Source organism: Bison bison, unplaced genomic scaffold (genome assembly GCF_000754665.1).
Source record: "Bison bison bison isolate TAMUID 2011002044 unplaced genomic scaffold, Bison_UMD1.0 scf7180017864516, whole genome shotgun sequence".
Lineage (NCBI taxonomy): Eukaryota > Metazoa > Chordata > Mammalia > Artiodactyla > Bovidae > Bison > Bison bison.
The window spans coordinates 8,452,465-8,462,460 of NW_011495069.1; the positions used below are offsets into that span (position 1 = coordinate 8,452,465).

The following is a 9,996-nucleotide window of genomic DNA, read 5'->3' on the forward strand; positions in this document are numbered from 1 at the left end:
CTGAGAAGCCCCCCCTCCCCAGCGCATTCCTCCGCCCCACCTCTTAGGTGCCTGGGGGTCCGCGGCTCAGATCGGAGCCTCGGCCGGCCGCCCAGGACTGCATCAACCAGATGGCCGCAGGGTTCGGCCACATGCCCCTCGTGTCCTCGCGCCTCCGTTTAGACCCAGTGCTCTTCAAGGACCCGGTGTCCGTGTTGCGTAAGAAGTATCGCAGCCTGGAGAAGCCCTAGGAGGAACCAACCAGCTGAGACCCTAGCCCGGCTCCCAGGGGGCGCTGCAACCTGCCCTCGATTGGGGGCGGGGATGGAGCCGCAGCCCCCTCCCCTGGGATATCTGGAGACCCAATCCAGGCTGCCGGAGAGCCCAACACGGCCGATCCCGATTGGCCAGCAACAGCCTCGCCCCACCCTCCAGCCCAGGGGCAGTTCTCACGTGCTCGGCACTACCTCTGCCGCCTGGCCTCTGCCTTCGCAGACCCTTTACCTGGAATGCCTTTCTCGGCTTCTCTGCCGAGCTAACATCTGCTTCTCTTTCAGGTTCTCGCCTCCTCCACGAACCTGCCCGACCCCTACCCCCGCCCCGATCCTCTACGCTTTCACAGCCGGTGTGTCCCGTAGTCCCCTTATTCATGCTGCCTTGCACAGGTACACTGTCAGGCCCCAAGGACTGACCCGGGAGCCCCGGGAGGGCAGGGCCGTGGCCTCTTCTCTCTGGCCTGGCGGGTACGCCACAAATATTTGACGATCAGATAAACATCAGCTACGTGCCTGGGCCCTGTGCCCACAGTGGGCGGGGCGTGGACAAGGTGTGCCGAATGAACTCCACGCCTACACCCCGGGAGGCATCTTTGCCGCAGGTTCCTGGCTTGCCGGGCACAATCCTGGAGCCCCAGGGATGGAGCAAAGACGCGCCGAGGAGCCAGTTTCAGGGCTTCCTTCTCGACTGGGCGGAGCAGAGTTGGGAGGGGAGGAGATGGAAACGCCGGTGGCCCCTCAGGCCCGGGCGGCTCAGGCACTGCTGTCGTCCCGCACTACCAGCCTCGTCCATTAGAGGTCAGCACCGAGCCGCGCTTCCTATTCCGGGACCGAGAGTGAAAGTCGCTCAGTCTTGTCCGACTCTTTGCGATCCCATGGGCTATACAATCCATGGAATTCTCCAGGCCAGAATACTGGAGTGGGTAGCCTTTCCCTTCTTCAGGGGATCTTCCCAACCCAGGGATCGAACCCAGGTCTCCCGCATTGCAGGCGGATCCAGGACTGAGAATGGAGTTCTAAACGCCTGCCGGGCGCGGGGTCTTGGAGGTTGGTTGGTGGTGCCCAGTTTGACGTCTGAAAACTGGTTTGGCCCACACACTTGGGACTAAGAAGGGGGCCGTTTTTGGTGGGCTGAGTGGTAGCAGGGGCGGTCCCCAGGGCCCTGGTAGTGAGAGTAGAGTGGGGGAGGGGACGCTGGGTCCTCCTGGGCTCACCCACCTGGAATTGGAATTATCACTTCCGAAATAAAAGCGCGTGTCCTTGCCGCCTCACGCTCAGGCTATAAATACCTCCACAGCAGCTGCACGGGAGAGGGGGACTCAGGTCTCTCCTGGGATCTGGGGCCATTCCGAGAGAGAGGGACGGGGATGGTGGGTCCAAACCAGGTCCAGGGTATCGGGTGTTTTTCTGCTTTGATGGCCTCACAGCTCTGGAAACTCCCGTGACTAGTGACTAGCTTGCTGGCCAGAACATGCTGTCCCCAAGGCCATTCCAAGGCCTCCCACCTCCATCCTCCAGTTTGACCTCTGGCCCCTGGATGACTCAAGTCATCCCTGGAGCTGCTTACAGTGTGGGGTGCTGAGAAGTCTCTCTCTCTGGGGAGGCATGGGGCTGCTAGATTCTTGAGGTGGAGGGGGCACTGGGAGTTAAAGGGGAGGGGAGATAGTCTGGCCCTGAGTCAAGGACAGTGGGTGAGGAAGCACACAGCTGCAGCCCAGGCAGTCTTCCCACGGTGGGGAGGACTCCAAGTGCCAGGCCCAGATGGGGAAAGAGGCACCTTTTCCCTCCCCACTCCTAGCTGCTGCACCCAGAACGCTGAACTACCTTGGCAAGGCCTCGCCTGTGGGCTGCCAAGCCAAAAGGCTCATACTGTACCAACATGCAGCCCAGAGCAGGTCCCCAGTCCCTGCTGTAGGGGGAGGCCTAGGGGAACGAGGCAGAAATCCCAGACCTGCCTCACACCGGCTGTGTGACATTGGGCAAGTGACTCAACCTCTCTGAGCCTCAGTTTTGTCATCTGCAAAAAGGGAGGACACCAATGGCTGTCTCTTGAGAGGGGTGTGCAGACTTGGCATACAGCACAGCCTAGAATCTGGGTTCTTGTGGCCTGCGATGGCTGGGGGGAGGAAGACTGGGTGGATTGGAGCTCCGTCAATCAGAAGTCTATCTCTCTCACACACACATATCCAAGCCAAAACAGCCTCCCACCGATTTTAAGGGGCTGAAGAACCTGCAGATAGACTGAGATCACAGGCAACCCTGGATATGAGTGCTGAAAAGGCACAAAAAGGTCATTTCACTGACGGGAAGAGAGGCTCAGAGGAGAAGGCGAGAGGGACCAGCCCCTCCTGCTCCCACCGTCGGTCAGGACAGGGTCAAGACAAACCCAGTGCTGCCCCAGGAGGCTGGGAGCCCACCTGGCTCCTCTGGCCATCCTTCCAGAATGATGAGAAAAGGAACCACTCTTCCACAACCACCATGTGCTCGGCCCACTTTGGCTCCAAGCCTCACAACAACCCTGTGAGGTGGGTGTCCGCGTTCTCAGCCCACAGATGAGACAGGCCCTGACCCACCTGAGGGCAGAGACAGACCATTAGATCAGGGCCACCTGCCGACTGGGCGCACTGCCTCCTCTGCGACACGGACTGGGGACAGGTCCCTCCACTTCATCGCGGAAGCGTGAGCCACCTCCTGATGCAGGAAGCCGGGGGTTCCTGTTTGGGTTGTGCCCGCTTTGTCATTCATCCCCAAGTTCTGAGCAGGCCAGGACATGCTGGCAACAGAGCCGGCCCAACCATATCTGACGTCAGGCTCCTTGACCCCAGGACACAATCAGAGCAAGAGAGGTGGCCGGGGAGCTCTGGGGCTCCTGGGGGCAGAACCCAAGCTGAAATCCCCGCCAACCTCTACCTCTCCTGCCAGGGCACCTTTGCATTGGCACAGCTTCCTGGGTGAGGGAGGGATAAGGAAAGAGGAACCCAGCAGGTCCTTACCTAGTCAGAAGCCCCCTCCCTCCGGGAAAAGGAAACATGAAATGAAATCATAGTGAAATGATTCAGGCACAGATCAACCTCAGGTGCCCCCTGGATCCTGATTTCTGGGGCCCATGGCCTCCTTAAAGCATATTGTCAGAGGCAGAGGAAGGGGGCTCAGTTCGCAGAGCTGCTTCGCAGATGCATAAGGCAGAGGCCAGACAGACCAAAAATGGGGAATTAGGCAGGCAGGTGAGGAGACAACGAGGCCGGTCTCCCCTCTGTCACCTTTCTCTGTGCCTCACTGCCTTTCCAGAGGCTGGTGGTTGGGTGGCATTAGCTGAGGACTAGGCCCGAACTCTGCCCCGATGGGAGCTGGAGGAGCGCGGTCATACCAGCTCCATACCTGCCGGGTTCCCCTCCTGGGGCTGGCAGTAGTCAGATGAGGGAGGCAAGGGAGGAGCCTGTTCCTGGACAAGGCCCCTCGTCACTGAACATGGAGCAGCGGTCAGGAGAAGGACCTGGTTCATAACCCAGCCAGGGCAGGCAGAGACCTGGCTGAGCCTGGGGGTGGGGGTGGGGGACACTCAATCCAGCCATCGGCAGGCCTGTCCCCACCCCGTTGATGCCTGGTCATGTGGTCAGTCCGAGGGGCCCCGGCATGACTGACAGTCCTTCATGTCCTCAGAGTAGTCCTCAATCTGGATGGTCATGGTGTGGAAATGGAACATCTCCTGCAGGCGGTCGCTGACTGCCTTCAGCACAGCCTGGGCGTCTGCATTCTCAGCTGGGGGCCAAGAAGACACGTGGGGGGAGAGGGGAGGCACCAGAGAACCAATTACTCACTCTTGGGCCCTTAGGAGCAAGTAGGAGGCAAGTCTCGAGTCCTAGCCCCAGCAGAACAAGATAGGGGGCCGTGAACATCAAGAACCCCCCAGACTCACTCCTGTACCAGGCAACCGTCTGCTTCCCGCACCTGGCACACAACCCTGAAAGGGCCGGAAAAGTTCTGGCTTAAAGGTTCAGAGTCTCTCCTCTGCCACTTACTGGCTGGAAAAGCTCAGGCGAGTGCCTTTACCACCTCCCACCCCTATAGTTTCTTCATCTATAAATGGGACCTTGATGATCAAATAAATAACAGATGCCCAGTACTCGGCATGGGGTCAGATCCAAAGCGCCAGCACTGTGAGCGCCCGGCATCATCTGGGCCAGTCGGGCAGGGATGGCCCCGGGGTCCCTGGCTGCCTCTCTCGCACGAGTGCTCCACCACTCACCGATGGCGATGTGGACAGACAGTATAGGCTGGGCCACGGTCAGCGCCCAGATGTGCAGGCTGTGCAAGGCTTCCACGCCCTCCACGGACAGCAGCAGATTCCGCACGGCTGTGAAGTCCACACCCTTGGGGGTCCCTGAGGACGACAGGGACAGGGGCTGAAGGACAGGGCTCCCTCCCACCCATGCTGCTTCCTGCTCCTCACACGGCGCCTCACGCAGACCTCCTTGGCCAGCAGAGCTGAGGTTGCCCCTGCCCCCTGAAACGAGCCCCGTCATGTCACCCTGTTGTATTTTCCTCTTCACACTTGACACTGTCAGAAATGATCTTATTTGTTAGTTTCTTGCTATCTCCCTGTCTCTGATGAAAACTCTATATGTGAGCAGGACAACTGTGGTTTATCACCCTATTAGTGCCTCTTCCCCTAGTATATGTTTGATATAAAAAATTTTAAGATAAAGAAGGCAACCCGGGGCTCCCTGCACCCCCATGTGGCATCCTTGTCATCACTTTTATCTGGGTCTGTCACATTCTTGGAGAAAATGCTCTGACCTGCAGCTGAACACTCAGGCTGACCCCAAACCAGGATCCAGACTGATTCCGACCACAGAGACGTACGGCCCCAGACCCCAAGCGCCAGAAAGCCAGGTAAGTAGGTGTGGTAACTCGGGGCAGACCATTTGCTACCACTAAGCACCCCTCAAAGCCCTGCCACGTCTTCCCGAGGCGGGAGTGCCTCAGGAAAGAAGGCCTGAGCTGGAGTGGATTCAATAGTGTTTCTTGTCCAACTCCGACTGTCTTTTTCTCATCCTCAATCTGCAACCCCCCAACACTGTGCAATGAGAAGCATAATCCTCACCCCAAAAGGGAAGGCAAGTGGAGACTCAGGAAGCATATGAGGAAGGGCAGGAGGGCCAGGTGCTAGACACACCTGGAAGCCCCCAGACTTGGCAGGGAGGACACATCCCAGCAGGGAGGAGGCACCCTTGGTGCTACGGGGACGGAAAGGACGATCCAAGGGACATTTCTAGAATAACCACACCTGAGGACCCTGCTCAATGTCAAGATTAGCCTGGGCCCCAGGAGGTTCTCCAGACCTTGCCCCCCCACCATGTGCTGTGATGCACTCCCACACCCAACACACACACACACACACACATACACACAGCATGCTCAGTCGTGTCTGACTCTTTGTGATCCCATTGACTGTAGCCCGCCAGCCTCCTCTGTCCGTGGGATTTCCTAGGCAAGAATACTGGAATGGGTTGCCAGTTCCTCCTCCAGGGGAATCTTCCCAACCCAGGGATCAAACTGGTGTCTGCTCGATTTGCAGGCAGATGCTTTGCCCCTGAGCCACAGACTCGAACTTATCTTTGCGCTGGAAAGTAAAGAGCAAAAAGGGCGCTCCGAGCTCGGGTTACCTTCCATCAGCACCAGGATCACATCTCTCAGGATGGTCAAGGTTGTCCCCAGGACAAGGATGGAGAACAGGAAGGTGCAGATGGGGTCTATAAACTTGTACTCTGGCTACAAGGAAAAAGGAGAGGCAGAGCTGGGGGGTCACGCCAACACCTCAGCCTTCCTTCTCCCCTCCCACCCAGCAGTGAGTCAGGGAGAAGGGCTTTTTCTGCGGGGTGGGAACAAGCTTCACCCTGACCCTGCCTCCCAGTTCTCTACCTTTTATCCTGTCTGGAAGGACAGGCAGGATGTAGCACAGTTCAGGATAAGATACCATGCCTTCCCACCCCTCCCTGCCCAAGGGGCTAAGCCACAGACAAAGCTAAATGGAATTTTAGGCACCATCTGGCCCAACATCCCAGCTTTATAGGTGGGGTAACAGAGGCTCAATTAGAGCAAGGGACTCCTTTACATCATGCAGCTAGCAAGGGGTGATCTAGGCTTCAAGCCCAATGCTGGGCTCTTTCCATTACACCCCACTGCCTCTATGTAATGGGCAATGCCCAGGCTTCAGCAGCCTACAGTCTTGGATTTGAATCTGACTCTACAACTTACCAGCTAAGTGATGCTGTGCAAGTCACTGAACCTTTCTGGGCTGCAAAAAACACCACCACCTCCCTTCAGGATTCTCATCAAGATCAGAAGTGCTAATGCTTGGTGGGTGTTGGGTAAATGTTTCTTCCCTCTCCCACCCTTCTGCCCAGAGCTGGGAGGGAGCTAGAAACTGGAAAGGGTCCTGTGCAGAGAGAAGCCCCCAGGTGACCTACACTCCCTCCCCTACTTCCCCCTGTCCCCAGCTCTAACCTTGAAGTATAAAATAAAGGCTGCCACCAAAACGCCCAAGCTCTGCAGAAAGTCTCCAATGACGTGGATAAAGGCAGCTCGGACACTGGGGCTTCCCTGCTCCTGGCTGGCGTTGTGGCTGTGCTCGGGGTTACGGCTGTGTCCATGGCCAGACTGGTGAAGAATCAACCCCATTCTATGGGAGTGGAGACAAAGTCCAGGGGCTCGCTGAGGGAGCAGATGGAAGCTTCAAATTCGGCTAGGCAGAGGCCCCCATCAGGACTGACCTCCCTGAGGGGGTCAAAATCCCAACCCCCACCCAAGACTGCATGATCCCTTTGGCCACGGAAGGAGCCCAACGAACGTGGCCTTGGTTTAGAGTTTTGCCAACAGGAGGAGGGGCTCAACTCCATCCAATGCCAGGCTGAACCTGGGCACAAAGCTGCCCCAGTGCCAAACCTCAGAGCAAAAGGGTACCACAGAGGAGATCGAGATCCCCCCAGCATGTCACAGAGGGTGAAGCTGAGGCCCAGAGAGGGAACTGGCTTGCCCAAGGCCACTGGGCAAGGGGGAGAGAACCCAAAATAGACACCCCCGCTCTACACAACTTACATCTCGATGAGACCAACTTCAGGCACATCAGATTGAAAAGGGCTTTGAGATTCTGTCCCTAGGGACCCCTGCTCCTGTAAGCACTGAACTCACCCCGCCCCACAACAGGAAGGAAGCCTGTCTCTGGTTACTCACTGACACGTCTGGGGTGGGGACCTGATGCTGCCCCAGGTGTACAGTTCCTGATGGCCTGGCCCCAGGCCCCAGGCAGGGCCCAGGTGTTCCAGGTGCCAGAGCTCAGACCACGAGGGAGATTCTGATCCTGCAGCCATCCTGGTGTGGGGCATGCCCCCCGCCCCCAGCAAGAGCAGCCGGCAGGTATGCTGTGAGGAGGGGGAGGGTTCGCAGGGACCCCAGGCCACACTCACATGATGTTCACGACCACAGCACAGCCCGACGTGATCAACATGGTCTCCTCCTTGATCTCATAGTCTCCAGAGATCAGCCTTTCCGCCGCCAAGTACACCAGCACCCCCGTCACGACCCAGATAGACAGCACAGAGAGCAGGGCACCCAGGATCTCTGAGGAAGAGCCCGGCCCCCAATACCAATCTTAGCATGGGGCCCTGAGGCTAAGGAGCCCCCTCTCCCTCCCCACAAAATCTGAGCCTGGGTCCGATTGGAGGTATGGCTCTGCTGGAGGTGCTATGGCTGGCACCTCACCCCACCACTCATACATCTGAAAAGGTCGGAGCCAGAAGAAGCTCAAGACATCATCTGGGACAACCTTTTCAACTGAAGCTGACTCATTAAATATATACCCATTGCTCAGCTGGCAAACTGAGGCTCTGAGGAACAGAGGCTGGGCCATCTCCCACCAAGAAGAGAATGACAATGCAGCCCAGAGATGAACTTCAGGAGGCTTTGCTGACCTCTCCCTCCCCCATAGAGCCAATCCATGGTGTTATGTGCAAAGTGAACACCAACGTCGTTTATTCTTAAATAAATACAGCTTGCCCTCTTAGGAAGGTAGACTCTCCTTTCCTGCAGGGTGGGAACTCCCAGAGGACAGGGGACTAGGGCTCCCCCATCAGACTGGGAGCTTCCAAAGGACAAAAGTCATGGTTGACATCCTTTTCTCCCACCCAAGTCACCCTCCTGGCTTTACTCAGGGACCCAATGCACTCACCTAAGAACTTACATCTTAACCCACCCCCTCCCCCAACTCCACCCCCATCCCAACCAGGGCCCTCACCAGCTCGATGCCAACCGAAGTTCATGGTCTTGGTGGCTGGCCGGGAAGACACCCACAGGGAGAAGAGGCTGATAAGCATGCTGGCAAAGTCAGTGAGCAGGTGGGCTGCGTCTGTCATGATCGCCAAGCTATGTGCCAGGTACCCACCTGCAGGGCCAAGAGGAGGGAGGATCCTTATCGGCTCCCCAAGGAGCCAGTTTCCCAGAGTGTGTGTGCAGCAGGGAAACCACAAGCTCTGGAGAAAGACAAGGGATTCCAGACCTCTCCACCATTAGCTGTGTAACCATGAACAAGTGACTTCCTTTCTCTGAGCCTCGACTTCTAGCATCTGTGAAATGGGATTAGCAAAATCTACTTAGAGGATGAATGTGAAAATTAAGTTCAAATTGGGCCTGGAGGGGAATACCACTGCGGTCCAGTGGTTCAGACTCCCCACTTTCATGGCACCCTCAGTTCGGGTTCAATCTCTGGTCAGGGAACTAAGATTCCACAAGCCATGCAGCGCAGCCAAAACAACCAAAAACAAAAACAAAAAAAAAAAAATGGGCTTGGAAAGCACAGTAGGTACTCAATAAATGCTGTTTTCTTCTAGCATTCAGGTCTTTCCTGACCTACTAGTTTTGTGCGATCTCTGGCAAGTTACTTAACCTTATGATGCCTCAGTTTCATCATAAAAATGAGACTATCAGGACCCATGACAGCATGAGGTTGTTGTGAGGACTGCATGAGACAGTGTGCGTGTGAGAGGTTTAGCACGGTGTGAGTGAGTGACAGTCGCTCAGTCATGTCTGACTCTTCGCAATCCCATGGACTGTAGTCGGCTAGGCTCCTCTGTCCATGGGATTCTCAGGCAAGAATACTGGAGTGGGTTACCGTTTCCTTCTCCAGGGGATCTTCCCCACCCAGAGATGGAACCCTGGTCTCCCGCACTGCAGGCAGCCTCTTTACCCTCTGAGCCACCAGGGAAGCCTACTATTAGCATGGCAAGCATACAGTAAATGTGCTTGTTAGTATTAATCCTACAGGAACATTCAGGAGAAAAGCCTTTTGGATCATCCATGTGCCAATTTCATTGAATTAGCCCAGAGTTCTTACCGATGACTTCCCCAATCATAAACAACAGGCAGAAGGCAGAAGCCACACAGAGCTGGCGCCAGGCCCTCTTCTTGGGGTCACCGTGACTGCCAGGACCCTTCTGGGAATGGCAGTAGTGGCTGCTCTGGGGAGCCAGCTCAGTGGGCTGCAAGGCCAGGCCAGGTGAAGACGGAGGGATGCTGCTGGTCCCATCCTGCCACAGAGTTGTGTAAGTCCTGTCCAGAGAGGGAGGGTGAGGGGAGACTCAGCTGAGATGGGAGCAAAGAGGGCTGACTCTAGTCCTCTCTACGGGGTCTGCGCGTTCCCCTGTGCCCGTTTGGAAAAAGAGTTAGGATATACTCCAAGCTGGACGGA

At 56.7% G+C, this 9,996-nt stretch overlaps 2 protein-coding genes across 2 annotated transcripts in view; one reads left to right on the forward strand and one right to left on the reverse strand.

The window, feature by feature from the left end:
• EXTL1 (exostosin-like glycosyltransferase 1) overlaps window positions 1–1,525 on the forward strand; it is a 17,696-nt gene extending 16,171 nt beyond the window's left edge. Inside the window, exon 11 of the mRNA XM_010830088.1 lies at window positions 48–1,525. Coding sequence (XP_010828390.1) covers window positions 48–230 — 183 coding nt within the window. The 3' untranslated portion in view covers window positions 231–1,525. The remainder of the gene's footprint in view (window positions 1–47) is intronic.
• Window positions 1,526–3,249: 1,724 nt separating this feature from the next.
• The window catches only part of SLC30A2 (solute carrier family 30 (zinc transporter), member 2), a 7,394-nt gene continuing 647 nt past the window's right edge, over window positions 3,250–9,996 (reverse strand). The window contains exons 2-8 of the mRNA XM_010830089.1: window positions 9,643–9,857; window positions 8,548–8,694; window positions 7,721–7,874; window positions 6,762–6,936; window positions 5,921–6,026; window positions 4,501–4,635; window positions 3,250–4,013 (exon numbers count right to left, since the gene is read on the reverse strand). Of these exons, the coding sequence (XP_010828391.1) occupies window positions 3,868–4,013; window positions 4,501–4,635; window positions 5,921–6,026; window positions 6,762–6,936; window positions 7,721–7,874; window positions 8,548–8,694; window positions 9,643–9,857 (1,078 nt within the window). The 3' untranslated portion in view covers window positions 3,250–3,867. The remainder of the gene's footprint in view (window positions 4,014–4,500; window positions 4,636–5,920; window positions 6,027–6,761; window positions 6,937–7,720; window positions 7,875–8,547; window positions 8,695–9,642; window positions 9,858–9,996) is intronic.